At 39.8% G+C, this 22,226-nt stretch overlaps 1 protein-coding gene across 2 annotated transcripts in view; it reads left to right on the top strand.

The window, feature by feature from the left end:
• The first annotated feature begins 16,240 nt into the window (after positions 1-16,240).
• CHD1 (chromodomain helicase DNA binding protein 1) overlaps positions 16,241-22,226 on the top strand; it is a 71,029-nt gene continuing 65,043 nt past the window's right edge. Inside the window, exons 1-2 of one of the 2 annotated variants that reach the window (XM_028093037.2) lie at positions 16,241-16,698; positions 18,783-18,976. In XM_028093037.2, coding sequence (XP_027948838.1) covers positions 18,924-18,976 — 53 coding nt within the window. In that variant the 5' untranslated portion in view covers positions 16,241-16,698; positions 18,783-18,923. The remainder of the gene's footprint in view (positions 16,699-18,782; positions 18,977-22,226) is intronic. The other variant, XM_028093036.2, reaches the window with a different exon arrangement.

The following is a 22,226-nucleotide window of genomic DNA, read 5'->3' as shown; positions in this document are numbered from 1 at the left end:
CAAACAAGCATTATTTATTTATTTATTTTTGGTTATTCAATACCTCTGTAACATAGTACATATATTTTAGATATTACCCACTGGGGAATTAAAAAAAAAAGACGAGGGGCGCCTGGGTGGCTCAGCTGGTTAAACATCTGCTTGTGTTGTGATCTCAGCGGTCCTGGGATCAAGCCTTGAGTCCTGCTCCCTACTCAGCAGGGAGTCTGCTTCTCCCTCTCCCTCTGCCCCTCCCCCCACTCATTCTCTCTCTCTCTCTCTCTCTCTCTCAAATAAATTTAAAAAAAGATGGAACTTTGAACTTCTTATCCTTAAGACCCCGACTTCCTTTCTTTCTATGTCCATTCTATGTACCCCACTCCTCTATTACCATTCTCTACATCTAGAACAACAAATACTTTGATTTTTAAACTGCCCATATTAAACAGTAATTAAAGAAATCATTTTTTAAAATGGACTCAATTTAAAATTCTAAACTTGGGGGTGCTGGGTGGCTCAGTTGGTTAAGTGTCTGCCTTTGGCTCAGGTCATGATCCCAGGGTCCTGGGATCGGAGCCCTACATTGGGCTCCCTGCTCCACGGAGAGCCTGCTTCTCCCTTTTCCCCTGCTTGTGCCCTCTCTCTCTCTGTCAAATAAATAAATAAAATATTTTTAAAATATATATATATATACTGAAAGCTATTTATTTCTTCATTTATATATTTTAGATAATGTCTCTTCACTTGTTGTTAAGAGAAAGTAGGATTTTGTCAGATAGGATGCCTCAACTTCTAGGAATGCCAATCCCACCTCATTTAAGAAATAAGAACTGTGCTGTGTTTTTTTTTAAAGATTTTATTTATTTATTAGAGAGAGAGAGAGCACAAGCAGGGGGAGAAGCATGCAGAGGGAGAAGCAGACTCCCCACCAAGCAGGGAGCCCGACACGGAACTCGATTCCAGGACCCTGGGATCATGACCTGAGCCGAAGGCAGACGCTTAAGGACTGAGCCACCCAGGCATCCCCTCCTTATAGATCTTTACTACAAATTAGGTCATATGTTCATTCCTAGCCATTCCCTATAACCTAGGGAATGCCATGGATTTATTGGCTCAGAACTGCCCATCCACAGATTTATTAGATTGGCAAGGGCAATCGGATTGCACTAATCAATTTAATCAGGCTGACCTCTAGAGTGGTCTACATGGCCGCTATGCAATGGGGAAAAGGTGGAATGGATGTTGGACAAACAATGCCAACTTCCACTGTAGGCATTTAGCACTCACATACCACGTCCACCCCTACCACTCCAAGAGAATCACATCACCATATTTAGGTAAATCATACTTAACTTCATGATAACCATGAAAAAAGCTGGCAATAGGGTACTATAATTTTATTTCCTTTCTGTAGAACATTTATGTTTTACCTGTAATTTTTAATTGCTTTTAAAAATCCTACCAAATCTACTTTTAACATATCCCTAAACTTTTCCAAATGTCTCATCTGATCAATTTACCAGGGAGCTTACCTTCTAGTAGGGGGCAAAACAAGAGGCAAGTAAGACAAGTCAAATGAGGTAAACGTAAATCCTAATCGCTATTTTTGTGAAGAAAATAAACAAGGGAACTAGAAAAAGTAACTGAGGAAAGCCTCGTTAGAGAATGCTGTTTCGAGGGCCTCTCTGAGGAAGTGACATCTGACCTGAGACCTAAAGGATGACGAATAGCCTGCATGAGAAGAGCTGAGAGAAGCATTCCAGGCCTAGAAATAACCAGAGCAAAAGCCTGTGAGTGGAAAAGAATTTGTCAGGCTTGTGAACAGAAAGGAGGCCAAGTGACTGGGACAGAATGAGTAGGGGGGAGAATGATGGGGTAACACTGCAGAGCTAGACTGAAGTCAGGTCATACAGGCTCTTGGAAGACCATAGAAAGAAGGCTGGATTTCTCTGAAAGGGTGTGAAACAGTGGAGCAACAGGATTTGCTTTACGTTTTTAAAGACACCCCCTGGATTCTTTGTTAAGAGTTGATTTAAGAGGAGGGTGGGGGATGGAGCCAAAATGGAAGTATGAAAATCAGCAGGATACTGGTTGCCACACTCTTCCCCATAGCAGTTCTACTAGACTGTACTCTTCAGCCTATGTTTTTTTTTTTAAGCTTGAATTGTTTTGAAAATGTTCAATCAGCTTTATTTATTAATGACTAGATGTCCATTTAACTACTAAGACCCAGAGAACAACAAACTTCGACAAAGTCCTTGCACTCATTTCCCTTATTCACTTATTTCAGATGAATCATGTAGGCTCACCTACCATCTCCTCTGGAAGTTTTGTTAGTGACATATATAAAATGATAATTTCATGTAACTTTTACTTACATTCCTCTAATTAAAGTGATCTTAACTCATCACAGGAGAAAAATCGGTGATCCACAACAATAACTAATATTAAGAAACCACAAAATCAAATTGATTTTTAATTTTTTTAAATAAAGTATTTATGCCTTATTATGTGATGCCAAATCTCTAAATACTTCACATTTCAAGTTGAAAAATTAAGATCTATGGATAATTTAAAATATGAAAAGAGATAGAGAAGCTTCTAGCTAAATGAGCACTTTTACTTCCTCAGTGTTAATACAAAAACTAGTATAAACAAACAAATAATTAGTATGTGAGTGCTCACTCCACTGAACTCAAATTAGATTCCTTGCTGTGTCATAAACATAATAAGTACCCTCTAGCCTTAGGGCTTTTGTTCTCATTCCTCCTTCTACATAGAATGCCCCTGTCCCTGCCAAGTATCTGCAAGTGTCTCTTCTTCACTTTATTCAGTTTTTGGCTCACATGTCTATGACCTTATCAGAAAAGCTCTCTGTGACCTTGTTTAAAAGACCATCCCCATCACCCTCTATGTAAATATGTAACATACATATTTTTTCTTCATAGCCCTTACCACTACCAGATATAACATATGTTTACTTTCTGGCTCCCCATACAGGAATATAAATTCAAAAAAAAAAAAAAATGCAGAGACTTGGCTTTCTTGTCGATTATTGTATCTCAAACATCTAAAACAAATAACACAATACATAGATGTTTCACATACAGTTGCTGAATAGAATGTGTCCTTATCAAATTAGGAACTACATTCTTAGCATTAAATGAGTCTAGGCTGTCTTAAATTAATGACTCAACTATATTCTTTTCAACTGATGACTTTCTTTGCCCCTATATAGTGAATCTCAGGGTCAGGATTAGGGGCATGTCCTTCTTGTCTCCAGGAATATAAACTCCTTTGAAGCTGATGTGATCAGCTCGATCAAGCTGGTCAAGTCCTGTACAGCTGTTCACTTCTAGTCATTCTTTTATTTATTGACAACATTATTTTCCAGTTTACTATCATATTTCCCCTTTCCAACACTATATGTGGTCATTCTCAGTGACTTTCAGAATATATGTTGATGACCCATCCAAAAGCACAGTCTTCCAGTTCTTTTCTGTTACAGTGTTTTTGTTTTTATTTGTTTTTAAATCTGTAGCATTTTCTATTTCTTTCTTAGGATTTCCATCTCTCAGCTTACATTGCTCATCTGTTCTTGCATGCTGCCTACTTTATCCATTATTGTTCAGAGTATATTAGTCATAGTTGTTTTAAACTCTTTGACTGATAATTCCCAACAACTCTGCCATGTCTGGTTCTGATACTGTAGGACAGCATAACTAGAGTGGATAGGAGTTGGATATTTCCCATCCCCTAGGTCATTTAGGCTTTGAAAATAGCCCAGCAGGAAGAACAGAATGGTCTGGAATATTTCTGAATGGTTCTTCTCCCCTCTCCCTGCAGAAAGCACAAGGGGATTTGTGTCAGATATTTATTGTGGGAACCTAGTCAAGCTCTTGAAGGTAAATCTCACAATATTTGTGAATCTTACCCTTCTATGACTGGGTCCCCTGAAGTTTTTAACTCAGAGTTGTTTACACAAATCCTCCAGAAATTCATCAATTACAGTTCAGATTTTCCTAATCTGGTCTTGTTCCCACAGTGTTTTCTGCTTGTCTCCGCTCAGGTAAACCATGACTCTGTGTATTCGCTTGTCTTGCCAGTCTTGGGAGCAGAGGTCTGTTCTGTGTTGTCTCCCTTCTCTTACTGATCCAAGAAGAGTTTCTGATTTTACAGTCTGCTAGCATAGAGGGGAGACTTCCAAACTCCTTACCATGGAACTGGAAAAGACTTACTTCTTTAACCTTCATCATCTCCACAGACCATCACCAACCTCAATTCATATCCTGGACTAACCCTGGACCATGTAAGCACTGGTAACTGTACTACCTGTGAAATATCAATTTTGAAGATCCTATTTGGTCCACCCACCACCTCCTATCTGTCCAGCTCACTTTAGCTTGGCAGTAAGTCTTTAGCTTCTTACAGACCTCCAGTTCATTGATACCCTCCTCCACTCCCACTACTTTTTAATTATCTGTATTCACTCCCACATTTACCCAGATTGGAATTCATGTTTCATCATATAATTATTCCTTCTGAAGTACAATCAAGTGCCTTGGCTCCCATCTCCCTCTGTTGAACTCATTTCACAAAATCTCAAACCTGCTTGAATTCAAGTATTTGTTCCTTTGTGCAGAGACCCAAGGAACTTAATAAAGAAGTAATACAATTAGCTGACTCATTTCTCTTTAAATTCATGACCACAGACCACAAGCGAACACCTAAGCCAACCTGGCTGTCCTTCTATGCTTCCCTAGGAAGTTCATCTTTATATTCTCTGAGGTAGAAATGTCATATTTTTTTTTCCGTTACCTCAGACTCCTTCATTCTCATTTTCAGCTGACAATCCTACTCCCTATGTAATTCATCGTGAATACAGAAATCATCAGAGAAGATTTACTTCATTTTCATTCCAATAGATATCCAAACCTCTCTGCATCTCTACTCGTCTTCTCAGCCTTCTTTTCTGTTAAAATTGAAATAGTATTATTTTCCCTCTCATGGGCACTTGTAACTCCTGACACCTATATTTTCTCTTCTTCTCAGTTTTGCTTCTTCAGTTATTACATTTGTCTACTACACATCATCAAATTTTCATTCTCTGCTTATTATTCATGCCAGTCTACCAACAGACATCAGTATTTTCAACTAAAAAGAAACACTTCATTGACTTATTCCATCTATTACCACACCTCTCTAACCTTTTCACAGCAAAGGTTTTTTTTTTAACATTTTATTTATTTATGTGTCAGAGAGAGAGAGAGAGCGCACGTGCACAAGCATGGGGGATGGCAGGCAGAGGGAGAAGCAGGCTCCTCACTGAGCACGGAGCCCAATGTGGGACTCGAACCCTGGACCCTGGGATCATGACCTGAGCCGAAGGCAGACGCTTAACCCACTGACCCACCCAGGCGTACTGACAGCAAAGGTTTTATACACACACACACACACACACACACACACCAATTTTTATTTAAAAATTACATTGAATGTTTATAGAAAAAAAATATTTCTCTCCCAGCCCTCTCCACTCTCAAATACCTTCAACATTTCTAGCTCTTTGATATTTATCTCCACATTTTCAAACAATATACTTGTTTGTTATTTATTGATATATTTAGATAATGTATAGCAAATGATGACCGCAACTCAATTGTCGTCACTCTTACATCCCAAATTAATCTAAATTCCATCTTCTCTACATTTCAAAGCTACTCCTCTAATCCTAACAACTATTATATATTAGAATAGCTTTTTATGTGGAGAGCTAGAGAGAGCCGCTTTCCCTTTTCCTACTATTATCCATTTTCTATATAGCAGCTACAACAATCTTTTAGAAAGTAAATCAGATTATGCTATTCTTTGGGGTAAAGCCTTTCAACAGCATCTTCTTGTGTTTGGAATTAAACCCCAGTGCTTTCCATAGACCACAAGGCTCTGGATCTAAGGAGGTTCCTTGAATGTTTTTTTGACATCCAATATCAACTTAACTTCTACACTATGCTTCAGCTATACTTGCCTCCTTAGGTTCTTCACATATAACAAACCCCTTCTTACCTTAGGGTCTTTGCACTTGTTCTCCTTCCTGCTCTTCCCATGGTTCTTCCTACAATAGGCACAACCTCATTCTACCAGTTACAGCTTGAAGAAGTCTTCTCTGACCACCCCATTGCTTTCCATTTGTCTCCTTTTTACTTTCTCTGACATTACTTCACCTTTCCCCTACAAAACCCATCCCAATTTGTAACCTTATTTCCTTAATGATCTCTCTTCTTTCCCTCCTCCAAAGTAGAATGGCAACTCCAAGTGAGAAAGCCCCTTGTCCATTTTAACACGTTTTCCATGCCCCTACTCCAAGGATAGGCATATAAAAAGCACCGAAGAAATACTTGAATTAATTCTGCAATATGTAGACTCAATACAAATTGAATTAGTTTAACTAAATTATATATTATATCCAGCAGGAGTGTGATAGTAAATAATAGGCCCCTGAAATCTTATAAGGCATGAGCTAATGGACCCACTTCCTAGTCAGTTATTAGGAAATCTGGGTGCACCCAATTTGGATTCTCTTTTACAATCTTCCAGGGCCACTCATGACAAAGGACACTAAGGTTCTTCATCTGGGACAAGGATACCCACTTCTGGCTGGTGCAGATTCTTTTGTACTGGAGAATAAGAGGTGCTTGAGGCATTGAAATAGTCTGTGGTCTGAGACTATTTTGGGGTTTATGACATGCAACTGCCTTACTGTGGAGGACTGCCTGAGAATTTTCTTTTAGGGAGATTTGTTTTGTATTTAGCTAATGCTGAAGAACTTAGTGGGTCAGGTTTCTCCTTAAGTTGTCAATTCTTCTGAACTTCTGTTTCTTAGCAACAGCTGGGACTCTGTTCATCCTCATTGTCCTCTGCTTTAGCCTCAAAGCAAACAAGAGAAAAAGTGTGCATGGCAGCTTGCAGTTTGTCATTTAGTAATATTCCCACACATATAGTGCATTCCAATCTTAGTAGCTATTGATAGACAATGTAAAGGATCATCACACTTTTGTGAAGGGGATGAGCAGTGAAAAATGTTTTGGAGGGAACTGAGAAATTGGAATGTCTTGATATCATTTTGCTCCTTCTTGAGAGTCCTATTGCTATTACTAAAATTTCACTCTGGAATGCAAATGTAAAACTTCAGTGTGAGAAACAAGGTGGCAAAAAAAATATGTTGCAATTCAATAAATCCCTTGACTAATTTCTTTTTTTGGTGGGGAGGAGCAGAGGGAGAGAGAGAATTTTAAGCAGACTCCACACCCAGTGGGGCTCAATCTTACAACCCTGAGATCGTGACCTGAGCCAAAATCAAGAGTGGGATGCTTAAACAACTGAGTCACCCAGGCACCCCTCCCTTGACTAACTTCTTGATCTGTTTATATATTCTCAGACCAAAGGCAAATTGGCTTCAATAATTGTCAAATCTGCTAAATTTGGCATAAATGGACAAATTTGGTGCAATTGACTTTCATCTGGGAACTTTGTTCAGAACTTTTTTTGAACATACTTTTAAAAAACTCTACATATAGTAACCAATTCATGTGACTTTTTTTTTAATATGTAGCTAAAAAATTCTATAATGCCTCACTTCAGTGAATATATACTCTGAGTTCTAAGATACTATTGGAGAAAGCCTGGGTAAAACGTTCACAATTGTATAACAGAAGCTAACAAGTTCCCATTTTAGGGCAGGAAAGTCTTTACTGCCTGCTATTCCACCTTGATTCAGCCAGCTTCAGTTTCTCTGAGGTTTGTTACTTTCAATCCCATTCACAGTTGAACTGGAGAAATACTCTTCCAGTTGCAATTGGCAGAAACCCACTTAAGCTAGCTTAAGCAAAGACATGAAATTTTATTATAAGGATAAACTATGATAAATAATTCAAAGATAGGAAGCAAACTCAACCTTCTCAAGAGACTGAGATCAAGAAATGGAAACCTATCAGGAACCAAGGCAGCTCTTATGGCTGTGTCTGATATGTCAGCACTGCTTCATGAAAGCACAGACTCTGGAGTCAGACAACCTGAGTTTTATTTTAGCTGCAATACATACTTACTTTAGTCAAACTTCTGAGCTTCCTTACCTGCAAAGTGGGGATAATAGTACCAACCTCACAAAATTATAACACTTAGAACACTGAGTGACACAGTAATGTGAGATCATTCTTACTCTGCAACACAACTCAGATTCTCCACACGCTGCTCCCAAATAAGGTAGCCTTGACCTAACTTCCTTTCTCAGAACAGATTAACTGTCTGATAAACATTCTCAACCCCAATTTTAAATACTCAAGATAATTTGATTGGTCCAGATAGGGTATAGTTGTTCATCCTAAAGACAGAGGCATTAAGTTACCTAATACATATACAGCTGCTGAGGCCCACCCCTGAATGTCTATGAATATTTCTCGGTGGTGGCGGAGATCATGAAATAAGGCTAAAATCAAAACAAAACAGTGGATTTTTCTTTTTAAGATTTTTATTTATTCATCTGAGAAAGAGAAAGATACAGAAAAAGGGAGGGAGGGAGAGAAAGGGAGAGCAGGAGCAAAGGGGAGAGGCAGGAGAAGCAGACGAGCCAGGAGCCTGACGTAGTGCTCGACGTGGGGCTGGATCCCAGGATCTGGAGATCAAGACTTGAGCAGAAGGCAGATGCTTAACCATCTGAGCCACTCAGGTGCCCCAACAGTGGATTCTTCTATATTTCTCTTAACTCACAGATCTTCCATAGTCACAAAAAATACCAATATAAGTGACTTTACCAATGTCATAATAATGGATGTAGCTATGGTTCAAAACCAGATCTGACTCCAAATTCAAAATTTATTTTCATGAAACAATGCATTGGAGTTGTTCACAAAGTGAATCTATTAGGTAGCTAACCCTAGCTATTTGGGTATTTAACCAAGCACTTGAGACACAAGGTTTCAAGTAGTTCAAAATTAGGTTTCCCAGTTTCTTTCCCTAATTTTTAAGAAATGGGGATATAGCATATACACAGTAAAGTCAACAAAACTGAAATGTTCAGTTCAAACTCTTTCATATGTATACGCTCATATAACCAGCCAGATGAAGATGTGGAAGGACATTTTCATCATTTCATCATTTATGCCCCATCTAATACCTATGCCCTGAGAGGCTACTATCCTTTTATCATCACAAATTAGCTTCGTTCTTAAATTTTACATAAATGGAATTATGCAATATGAATTCTGTGTCTATTTCACTCGACACAATACCTCTGAGATCTATCCATGTTATTATGTGTAGCAATCTATTCTTTTTAATTGATGGGTACTATTTCATTATATGGATATACTTCACTTTATTCCAGGTTGAGGCCATAATGAATCAAACTGCGATAAACTTTTGTATATGAGACTTTTAGCAGAAACCTTCATTAATTTATCGAGATAGAAGTTGCTGATATAGGGTAGGCATAAGTTCAGCTATAATAGATACTGCCATCAATTTTCCAATCCAATTTACACTTCCACCAGCAATAAGAGTTTCAGTTACACTATATTTTCTTTTAAACAAAGACAGTGGGGCACCTGGGTGGCTCTGTTGGTTAAGCGACTGCCTTCAGCTCAGGTCATGATCCCACAGTCCTGGGATCAAGCCCTGCATCAGGCTCCCTGCTCCAAGGGAGGCCTGCTTCTCCCTCTCCCATTCCCCCTGCTCGTGTTCCCTCTCTAGCTGTCTCTATTAAATAAATAAAATATTTTAAACAAGGAAGATAACATAATCAGTCAATTGTGCTAGTTATATTTCTTTGTTCTGCAAATGTGTTTTGAGGTTCTTTTGTTGCTAATTATAAATAAGTTGGAGCTTAGGTTAAGTTGTTGGGTAGAGTAGATCCTCCTTCATTAGCACCCTTACCAAACCACAACTCTACCCATTAAGATTTCACTAAAGAATACTACTTAGCTTGCCGTTCTTTATAGCAGCGTTTCTCAACAATGGCACTACTGTCATTTGGGGCCAGATAACTTTTTGTTGTTGGTGTCATATGGTGTGATTTGAGAGTTTCTGTGAGCTATTCCCCAAATTTATGTATGCCTCATATGTCTACTAATGTTTGAAAAATTGTTGGTAGAAATCTATTTTAAAGCATGTACTCCTGGGAGGGGTAATATGTTAAGAAGTTCTCAACTGTGCCAAAATTTAGAATTAAATTTTGGGTAGCTTTGCCATAAAAATGTTCAAGCCCTACCTCAAGAAATTGCATTCCATTGTTTTAAGGTGAGTCCTTGGCCTATGCATTCTTTAAAAGCTCACCTTTTCTTAAAGATAATTCTGTGCTATAGCACTGGAAAACCATGGGCATCATTGTATTAATATTGCATTGACTCAAAACAGTTTAGATGGTGTGGAGAGTCCAGGACACTTATTTTTTATAATAGTGGTTATTAATGGGGCAAGGGAAGATTTTGCCCCACAGGTGACATTTGGCAATATCTGAAAACATTTTGGTTGTCACAATGAATGGCAGGTGCTGCTGACATATAATGGGTAGAGGCCTGGGGCCCATAACTATAAATAGTGGTATCTAGTGTTTAGTTCCTGATTGAAAAAATTATTTTTTTTCCTAAATCAGACTTTTAATGTATTTCCTTTTCTGACTATTAATCCTTCCAGCTATTGTTAATTCTTCCAAATAATTATTGCTGACTCTTCTCTAATCAACCTCTCTCTCAAAAGGACGTTTCTCATTGTTTTTGAAACACCTGAAGTCTTTCACCTAAACAAATAAAAATCCACAACCCTTCCCCCAACAATTCATATTCCCTCCCAAGTCGAAGTCAATGATTTTAGTTAGACTCAATGACTCATTTAACACATTCCACTCCAATCTGACTTCTGGCCCCTACTATTCCAACAAAATAGTTCTAAGGTAACAGACGCTCCTCATGTTACTAAACCCAGTGGATATGCTGACCTTATTTCACATGATTCTCAATAGTGTTATACACTATTCACCACTCCTTCCTTGAAGTACTGCCTTTGTTATCCATTGCACAACACACTGGACATTTGCAACTCCTTATCCAGCTCATCTTCTTCCACCCAGCCAAAAATTAATTCAAGTTCTTGACTGTGTACTCCTAGGCTGTCTTTCAAGTTTATTTCATGTATACTCACGACTTCAATTTCTCCCCACACACTTAACAGTTTTTATTCAGTCCATCTCCCTTCTCAGCTCCAGATTTCTATACCAGACTCTTAGATGACTCAAAGGTATCAGAAACTCAGTAATTGCCAAATTTATGATCTTCACACCTACCCATCTCCAAATATATTACCATTGAAATGAATGCTATTATCATTCAGTTCCATTCCCTTCCATTGTATGTACAGCTTCCCTCCTAATCCTGAATCCAATTGCATCAACAAACCCTGTGGACATTTCCTTCCAAAACTGCTCTCTCTTCCATAACAATACCCTGGTCCATCAAGTTATCCTTTAGCCTAATTCACTTAAGAATATTATGTTTTCTTTGACATGCCACTAATTTTTAAGCCTAAATTTTCCAATTTGCAAATCCTTCATTACCACAGTTTAAAATCCTTCAAAGGTTTCCCTTTGTTCCAAGAAAAGAACCCACTCAATTTTTATTACTTATTATTTTGTAAGAGAGGAGAGTGGGAAGGGGCAGAGGGAGAGAGAGAATCCCAAGCAGGCTCCATGCCTAGCATGGAACCTGATCTCACAACCCTGAAATCATGACCTGAGCTGGTATCAAAAGTTGTACGCTTAACTGACTGAGCCACTGAGGTGCCCCAAACCCACTTCTTTACCTGCCTTTGGGACCTGAAGAGCCTGGCTCCTATGCAGCTTCATCTTCCTCAGTTCTGTCTGCTCCAGCAGTACTATGCTCCTTGTAGTCCACACCAGAGCACCTCTGAAAGTAAAAAATGCCTATCCTTGGCAAACTGGATTGTAAGTTGACCCCTTCTCTCTGGCCCAGAATTTTTGCCCATCTTATTTCTTTTACCTGGAAAGCTCTTTTACCTCTCTTTTGCTTTTCTACTCCATATTAATGCTTCAGTTCTCCAATAATGTCACTTCCTTTGGAGACTTTTTTTTTTTTAAGATTTATTTTAGAGAGACAGAGAGTTTGTGAGAGAGCACATGAGTGGGAGGGGGAGAGGGAGAGAATCTCAAGTAGACTCCGTGCTGAGCATTGAGCCTGATAGAGGACTTGATCCCAGGACCCATGAAATCATGACCTGAGCCAAAACCAAGAGTCAGACACTCAACCAACTGAGCCACCCAGGCACCCCTGGAGACTCTTCTGACTAGGGCTCTCCATTATGAATTCTCATGTGATTGATTCTTCATACCATTTTTCTCAGTTATGATTTTGCAGTATGATGGTTTCCTCTGTAAGACTTTAACTCTTGAAAGTATCTGTTTTTGCTCTATTATAATCCCCCCACAATCAACCCCACCCTAGCAAAATGTCTGGTATGCAGTTTTTTGAATAAATGCCAACAATAGTGCACTGGGGGCACAGAGAGTTTCTACTCAAGGGGCTCACAGTGCAGTATGGAAACAAATGCTTTATTACAATACAAAGACATGCTGCACTTACAGAATACACAGGGAGGTGGAGAGCTGCCTGACATGTCTCATAAGGTGTCGTACAATTGCATCAGGACATTCAACAATCCTTGATGATTTACTTAAACCTGTAAGAGACTACTTCATAAGATAGATGGACTATATCCATTTACAATTAAAGGTAACTTTCCAGTGACCTTTAGAAATGTGTGGCTAGAGTGTCATGTGTCTCCTAGGAATGATGGGAGGCAACGCTGGGATAAGATTGTGAAAAGACTAATTAAAATATTATGTACGCAAATTTGTAGTATATTTAAAAAATACATATTTAAGGCAGGGGAGTGATTTCATTAGATTTCAATTCTGAAGGAAGCCACAGGGTGAGCTAGAGGGAAAGACGCAGAGAAATTGGAGCTTATATAAATAAAGTAGTAGAGATTAAGAAAGGGTGAAGACGACATACACCAGGTAAAATGAACAGCAACTAAAGGATCTGCAGGAGAAGAATAATACATTAGTAACTAATGTATTATTAGAGTAACTATTAGTTACTCTAATAATAAATTAGAGGAGTAGAATCTTTACATCCAGATCAATGGTTAGATTTTATATATAGTTGCCTCTTGGTATAACCTCTAAAAACTTTCCATTTGAAATTTAACTTGTGATTCAAGAATTTATCAGTAAAACCCCCATATACAATGGCCATAAGCAAGGTGAACGAACTGTTGGTGGATATCTGAAAAATCCAGAAAAAAATTTCTAAACACTATCTAGAACCTAGAAATTATGCGTATCAGAAGAGGAAAGGAAAGGGAGTATCCAGCATGCATAGTTAGGAAAAAATTTCCTCAGTTACTGACTCCTGCCCCCTGTTCAACACTGGGAACCAGAGCTCCTGTCATAGAATTTTAATGATTAAAAACATAGAAAATGTAATATTCACTATAAGGTGACTTAGAATTTCATGGGTTCTATTTATAAAGGACTTTGTAAATTTAAGTATATTTGGAAAGCTATTCTTCTGTTTGGGAAGGATCTGGGGTATAATGACATAGGTTTAGATTCTAGGCTATTTTAATACTGTTCTGATTGTTGTAGCAGCTTCTCATACACAAATCCTCTAGGCAACAAGAATATAATTATGGAATTAAAATCCTATCTTGGCATCCAAAACATTCATGAGAAAAGCAAGAGTTATCATTGTATTTATGTTGAACATCTCACAATTCTCGGTAAGTGGTTCTCAATCTATCTCCACCTATGGATACCCATCAGTAACTAGTCCTAGCAGAGCATATCAGAATCAAGGTCCCATAAAGTGCTGTCCTAGATTTTATAAACATAATATGCTTTCCAAAGAATATGAAATTTCTCAAATGGGAAATAATAAAGACTTCCTGGTTGACATTAATTTTCAAGGATTTTTGCTAGTCATGTGCTGAGATTATCAACTGTCTATTGTTTTTAGTACCAATAGAGAGAGATAAGGACAGAGTTTGTCCAAACAAAGTGAAACTAAAAATTTAACTGTGCAGATAACAAATGGACAAAAAAATACTCTTGCTTTATTCATCAAATAACTTTTAAAAAACTTAACTGGCAAGACTGTTCCCACTTCCCACAAATAGCTTGTATTTCTCCACATTCTCAACAGTAATTCTAAAATTCTGTGGAGTCATAAACTATATTATGATATTACCAGAAATATAAATCTCAAAGTTTCAATATTTTGTTACAAATTTATTAAGACTTATTTTGCAAAAAGGTGCCTATAGAGTTTATGTGTAGTATGTCACAACCAAATGGCACAGTTTAAAAAGGTCTGTGATGTGCTTTCAGAAAACATATATATAATTCATACAATTCTTTTTTGTAAGATAATGATAAAATGTAGTACAGATATAATTCAAGTCTTTATCATCCGAATCATTCTTCTGATTACAAAATTATTTATCTGCAATGGTTACCGTTTTTCTGGGGCTTTTTCCTTTTACTTACCACTCTAGTAATTCAATAAAGAAATTAGTCTGAGGCACAGGAAGCCCCTATCCTTAAGGCACCTTTATCATATTTTCAAAGCATAACATTAAAAACTAGTAGTTAGTTCCTACTTTTAGGGACTTCAGAAATGGGTATTTGTTATGACCTTATTCTTCACAACCCAGCATTACAGCTATTTAATAACTAGGAAAAAAGAAAATTTAAAAAAAATTGCTGAGCACAGATCATTTTACAAATTATGGTAGTGTTACGTTTTATTACCTCATGATAAACATTTTTTTTCGAGTAGACCATGTGTACTTATTTCCCTTTCCCTACTTCCCAAAGGTGAATATACCCTTCCATACAATGAACACATATTTGGAATTCTGTTTTGAGATCTTTTTGAAGGCTTTAAACCAAACTGTTTCAACAGCTGGTGGACTAAAACATGAGTATTTCCCACAAACGAAAAGAATTATTTTGGGAATGCAGCTACCACATTCAAACTCACTGGGCTTGGAAGGTGGGCCTTTGCACCAAATCCAATCACTGGCGATTAGGATTAGAGTTTTATCATTAACCTCGAGTGAGTCAAGACTGACCAATGGACTGGGAAAAAAAAGTATAAAAGAATTTTGATTTATAAATGCTTTCAAAAAGAGTGAAGTAGGACACTACCGTGCTTGAAAGGGGTGTTTCCTTCCACACTTATAAAGGGTTATAACTTAGGCCCGCAGTTACAGTTATGAAAGAAACCGTCAACTAAATTGCAGCAGGTTAAACCGACACAGTTACTAACGTCCCGGAGTTGCTTTTCTGTTGCGAGTCGGCACCGCACCCTCCACCCCGCCCTCCATGAAAAGACTTAGAAAGGTAGTAAAAGCTTTTTACTGAACCAGGCAAGGGCTACCCACAAATGAATCAATCACAGGAGGACAACAACTCGGTCTCTATCTTTCTCCGTCTCCTCAGGAGCCCCGCCCTTTCGGGGCATGAGACCCCCGAGGGAGCCCGTGTCACACGTCGCCTAAGCGTAGGAGGCGGCGGGAGGTGACCACAGTTGCCCAACAGTTGGGTTCCCAGGCTGCCTGGTGTGACGCACAGCCCCCTGCCCACCCCTCCGGACAGGCGCTCAGACTAGGCCGAGGGAGCTATGGTTCCAGGCCTGGGCAACCAGACTCCACGCAAGATCCTGCTCCCTCGGCTTATCCAACTTGGCCCTCCCGCGGCACTCCTAGCCCCAACGTAGTTTTTAGCGTTTCCCCACCCCCCTGCTTCCCCCGTAGCTTCTCAGTCTCTCCGCCGCGACGTCCTTGCGTAATCGTTCCGAGTGACAGCAGCGTCCATACCCGCACGGAGCGAGCCTGCAGCTCCCACTTCCCGGAATTCAATTCCCGGCCACTAAGAGAGGGCGCCCGAGCAAGGATCAGCGGCCCACGGCCGTGGCCAGAGTCCGGCGGCCTCCGCGCGGCGAGCGTGCGCGCTCCCATTCATGCGCGTGCGCGCATTCACTCTTCGCCCTCCTCAGCACCAATAGCTTTCCTTCTACACCCCACGACTCCACAACGTAGCCCCTCCCACCGCCCGCGCGCCAGCCGGAGGTGTTCGGCGTGCGCGCTCCCGTTCGCCCGTCGGCCCGCCTCGCGCCCAGTGGGGAAGGGGAGTGAGCAGAGGAGCTTACGTCGCGCGGGAGGCGGAGGCGACGGCGACCTCGGTGGTGGCGGCGGCGGAGGCGGCTACGACGGAGACGGTTGCGCTCGCTCTCTCGGCGTCATGGCGGCTGCCGGGAGCCGATAAGCGGCGGGAGCGGGAGCGCGCGCGTGGTCGCGGCGACAACGACGGCTCGTTACTTCTCGCTTTTGCTGCCTTCGCCGTTGGTGCTTCAATAATGAATTGATTGTTGGATCCGCTCCGCAGGGGATCGCGCGTTGGTGCCGCGGCCCGGGGCTTCCCCTTCCCCTCCGCGTCCTTCCCCTTCCCCCTCCTCACGGACTCCTGCTTACCCCGAGACGCCCGGAGCCCGAGGACTCACTCGGCGGCAGAGACCGCGGGCCCGGGCGCGGGGGAGGCCGCCGACCCGAGTCGGCTCCCTCCGCCCCGCGAAGCCTGCACGCCCGCCGGTAAGAAAGGGGGCGGCGGGCGGGTCAGGATGTGGCGGGGAGGACGGGAGCCGGCCAGGCGGAGGGCGGGGGCGGCGCGGTGCCCGGGCGGCGGCCCAGCGGCCGAGCGCCGGGCGAAGGCCGGGGCGGCTCTGTGAGGGCCGGCAGGGGTTGACGGGCTCGGTGCACAGGGGGCGTGTGAGTGGCGAGCGCAGGCCGGCGCCGAGGAGCGCATCCTCGCGCCGGACGGGCGGGCAGCTGGGCAGTCGAGCCCGGGCCTCTTCGGCTTAGGGCTGGCGGGGCCGCGAGGGGAGAGCGGTGAGGGGAGAGCGGTGAGCACTTGCCGGGTGCTTTGGTCCCGCCGCGACCCGGACTCCCAGCACGTGGGGAGCGGCGGGGAGGGGGAGGGGGCGGCGGCCCGGGCGAGCCCGGGAGGGCGCGGGGCGGGTCTGCGGGAAGTTTGAGGCGGGAAGAGAGACCCTGGGACCGGGATGAAGGCCCGGAGAGGGACAGGGTTGGAGAGGAGTGGTGAGCGTCTGGTTGGGAGGCTGATTGGAGCGAAGCTGCAAAGTACGGATGAGGGAGGAGGAAGGTTTCCAACCTCCTTTCGAGTACCGCTTTGAAAACTTAGCAGGAGCGAAGCAACTGTTAAAAGACGGGCGCAGAAAAGGAAGATTCAAAGAGGTTTAGCGACTTAGGGAAGAGTCATTGTTAAGACGCGTGAAAGGCAGGAGAGGGCTGCGTGCGCCTGGAGCTTCAGAACTTACGGTTGTGAGAAGGGTTTCAGAAAGAGGACTTACTCGGAGAAGGAAGATGAGGGGGGAAAAGGAAGTTACAGTGTACGGAGAAAGCCATTTTGAGGGGCGAAAAGGAGTGAAAAGGAACGAACGAAAAGAGTTGTGAACTTTCTCGGTGAAGAGAGACTTTGGGTAAGTGAGGCAGTTTGTTAGAGTACCTGGATTTTTAAGACATCATCGTTTAATAGTAAAGCTCTTTGATTAGTTGGAATTAACATTTAACGTTAAGACTAAATGTTGCGTGGAATACTTTTTGGATGACCATTTCTTGGACAGAGTCTACTGGACTGTAGTCTCGAGAATTAAAATACGGATCAAGATGCAGAGTTTACTATGATTGGGTTGGCAACAGCGTATTTCCCCCCCCCTCTTTTTTGTGGACTGGAAATAATTGTAGGAGTAAATTCTCTTTGCTGAGGTCGGCGGACAGCTCTGCTCTCAGTCGCCTGTCTCGGTACTTTCTGGCTGGGGAAGGATCTGACGTCTCCTTCCCCCGCTTCTTCCTCTCCCTCCCCTGCCAGAGATCTCCTTTGTTTATTCGTGGATGGCTTGTAGGTGACTCTCCAGTGTTGGGCTGAAATCTTGAAAGGTGGAAATGCTGTGTCTTGGCTCATGATTTCTGCCCCAAGTCCATGTCTTAATTAATTCTAGTGTATATTCTATTACCTTTTTTTTTTTAATGGAACCTCTGGAAGTCCGAACTGGATAAATACTATTTAAATTTTATCACTCCACTCTTGGTGTACCTGTGAAAGAACACATATGTTTTGACCTACACATTTTTCGCTGAAATTGTGTGATACACTTTTATTCTGTTTTCATGTGAGCATTTTCAAAACTTTCCCTCATTCAGTTATATGAAGTTCTGAGTAATAGGAATTAGTGCTTGATTAAAGATAATGTTTTTTCCCCCTTTCATTTGTTTGACCAAGTTTCTAATAAGACTTCTTTTTCTGTTCTTGGGATATATATATATATGTTACATACTACCACTTTGCTTTAGTTATTTGTTTCTGTATAATGTGTATATATGTGTATTGCTACACAGTTGCAGTCAGTTTAAAAGTTTTATCACTTCACAAATATTTTAATTTCTTCTGTCAAAAATAAGCAGTAATGCTAAATTCTAGTAAGTAGTCAGGAATGTAGTTAATAGAAGCCTAAGTATTTTGAGTAAAAGACCCCTAACCCTCCCTTACCATCTCTACTTTAATTGGCCTAGGTAGATTTGTATCAGTTCTAAATAGACTTAACTCATCTTTTCCCGTATAGGAAATTTTCTTAACTTTCTCAATATATTTTCTTTAGGTGAATCAAAAAGGGCCCAGGAAGCCTGTGAATGTTGGAGAAAATTCATCTGAATTTTTGATGTTTAAGGAGTTCGTATTTGTATTCATCTTTTAAACTGGGAAGATTTATATTTTATTTTAAAACTTCTTGATATTTACAATGAATGGACACAGTGATGAAGAAAGTGTTAGAAACAGTAGTGGAGAATCAAGGTAAGCACTTTATTATCAAGTATTATGAAGAGAATGTAAAACTTGAATGACTCTTTAGTTTTCCTAGTAGGTGGCAGAGTTTTCAGATCAGATTGTTCCTCTTAGTTATCCAAACAGTAATAAAAAGTTTCTGATACATGAAGTTTTGTTGGTAATACAGGTTTTATTTTTTCCATTGAGATACACAAAGATGAATTTAAATATGGAAAGTTTAGGTGACTTAAATCTCTTTGGAGGTTTATATTGTTTGGGTCAATTATTGAAACTAAAGCAAGTAAAAAGAGACCTTTAAATTGCTTTGACTGTTAGTGCACTCTCCAAATAAAGGCAATAAGAAGTTCTTTACTCACCTTTCTCTGGCATTTTGTCTTCTATCCCTTTCCTGTCCAGTATAGTAGCCACTAGCCACATGTGGCTATTTAAACTATTTAAAATTACAAAATATTAAAAATGCAATTAGTCACACTTGACGCATTTCGAGTGCTGAAAGCCACATGTGATTAATGGCTACCATGATGTGTAGCACAGATAGAAAACATTTCTATCATTGCAAAAGTTCTTTTGGACAAGGCTGATCTGGACATTTGTTAAAATATTGCTGCAACCCTTTTTTCCCCCCAATTTTTTTTTTAAATTTGAGTTTTAATTATATATGAATGAGTTACTTGGGCCATGTCTTTGCAAAGAAGATAGAGTTAATGGGAGTAAGCCATATTAAGCTGTTTTACTGTGTAAGAAACCTCTTTAAATACAAAGACTCTTTAAATTCTCTAACCCCCAAATTTTGAGTTACCTGCACATTGATGGAGTCCATGTAGTTATATACACTTATCAGTAGAGATCAGGAATGTAAGCATCAGAGTCAGACTGACTGATTACTTTTTCCAGTTCTACTTTTTATTAGTTGTGTAAATTAGGGCAAATTACTTTACGTCTGAGGTTTTGTCTTTTTCACTTATAGAACATGAATTACAGTGTTATTTATCTTATTTAAAGTTGGGAATAGTGAGGTGTTATGTGGAAAGGGCTTAAAATAGTTCCTGATATAATGAGCACTCACTATTTGCTTATTATAATTAGCATCATGTTTTATGTACCATAGGATACTACATAACTGGAACATTAATTACAGTGGGAGAGAAATGTGATGGACAAGAAACAGGAAAGTTTTGGCAGTTGGGAGGGTTTCAGAAAAAATGTTGGATAGAGAAAGAAGCAGTGTTCTAAGTATTTGACTTGAAACGGTATTTTCTGGTCATGCTAGGTGTCCTTTAGTTTATCAGCTTTCACAGGCAGACTGGATAACAAGAACACATAGAAAGAAAGGAGCAATTATGGAAAGCAGCATTATTTAGTTGAACAGGTATTGTCTTAACATTACAAAACCTGAGTTGACACTCTGCCTTTGAATGATCATCTCAACTTTAAAAAAAGAATTGAAGTGAATGGTTTTGAAGTTTCATCCCACCACTTAATTTACAAAGTATAATAAGGTTTCAGACAACAGAGTTCAAGTATCAACAGAGTTGAGAGGCTAAATTGGAAGAGTTTTGAATCTCATATTTGATTCAGATCTTTACAGGTAGGTACATTGATTATAGTAAGTGATTAGAGGAGTCCCGTTGTTCACATTCTTTTGTTAGTGAGCAATGACATGGTTAATAGATAGACATATTTAGAGGAAACACAGGAACTAAACTACTCACAAAATAGGAAATAAGACTCTTGAGAGTAAATCCTCTAGTTGAGTGTTCAGAGAGGTCATGTACTGTTACATTCTGAGCCCTTTCTTGTTCCAATAATGTTTTATGTATTTTGCTGCCATATCTAAAGGAGAGTAATAAGATAGATTTGGTAGTATAAGTGAAAAAAGTTAAACCCTGTGAAATCAGATTGACTTAAATCTTTTACAGTGCATATTTATGAAGTAATTGCAAATCATATTCTCTAATTATTGTGAGTTATTATTTCTATTATACAGGTTTTACATGCTTCTGAGAAGCGTGGTTGTCAAGTTATCTTGTTCTTGCAACTGCCTTGGTGTTTATCAGAAGGAGGGAGACCTGCTTCTCATCTGCTTTCATTTTCTTCCTTACTGCTGTTATGCTGTCCTTTTCCTTTGCTCTACTGTAATTGTTACCAACCCTCAGCCACCATTCTCCCCAGCAACCTCCCCCGCCCCCCCCAAAAAGCTTTCATACCAAGGCAGTATAGAGAAAGGAGATTGTGCTTAAGGACATGAACTTATAGGTAGGGGGATTTTCTTGCCAAAAAAACCCCACTTCTAGTAACTATGAATATTAATATAGAGTGAAGAGAGGAGAGATATGCTCTGCTTTTAAAATTGATAATATATTGTAAATAGTTTTTAAAGTAAAACTTGATTTTTATTGGGTAGAATTTTTAAATGGATTTTTGTTTTAGATTTTCTTCCTTTGTGGAAATTCCATTATGAAATGAAATATAATTAAGTAAGAAGTCATTTGACATTTTTGGTTGGTATAATTAGCTTTATACTAAAAAATGTTCTTTGATTCTTTCCATATGGAAAGTTGTCTATGACCATTGAGTGAAAGGAGGAAGAATACACAGGAAGATGTTTCTTTAGCTATGCTATAACTGACAATTTTGAAACTTATTTACTGAGAAATATAGGTCAGGATGCACCTGCACATCAGTTTAAACTCAGCACAAAGTTTGTTACATAACTGAAGTTAAGCTTTCTAAAGATGGTTTTGGAAGATTTTAAAATACTGATTCCCGGCTGTGGATTTGAGAAAAACAAAAAAATCAGGTTTTCCAAATCCTGGTTAGACTTTTTATTTTAAAGTTCTCTTGAATGATGATTTAATCCAGGAATAGATTTGTGGATGAAGATCAGAAATACATAGTCACATTTGCTAATTTTTGGGTGATTAGTACATGCTTAATGTTCAGGACAGTTTCTCTCCTTGCCTGCAGATTAAATTTTTAATCTAAAGTTGTACATGTAAATTTGATAATTTATTTGAATCACTTTGATTAGTATCTACATATGCTCTTGAAAAATTTTTACAGAGTGAGGGAAATTGTTAACGATGTGCTACAATGGTCTTAACCATTTATAGTTAATCTCTGGCTGGCAGTTGAGCTTTATTAACCTGATTCTTAGAATTCTTTTGTTTCATTGCTTTTCATAGCATTAACAATGCTTGATTTAATATATTTAATATATGTTGTAAATATATATGTGTGTAAATTTTATATCAGA

Source organism: Eumetopias jubatus, unplaced genomic scaffold (genome assembly GCF_037043125.1).
Source record: "Eumetopias jubatus isolate StellerSeaLion01/CBP00866 unplaced genomic scaffold, mEumJub1_p1.0 scaffold_5, whole genome shotgun sequence".
Classification (NCBI taxonomy): domain Eukaryota; kingdom Metazoa; phylum Chordata; class Mammalia; order Carnivora; family Otariidae; genus Eumetopias; species Eumetopias jubatus.
This window is presented reverse-complemented; position numbering and strand designations above follow the sequence as displayed.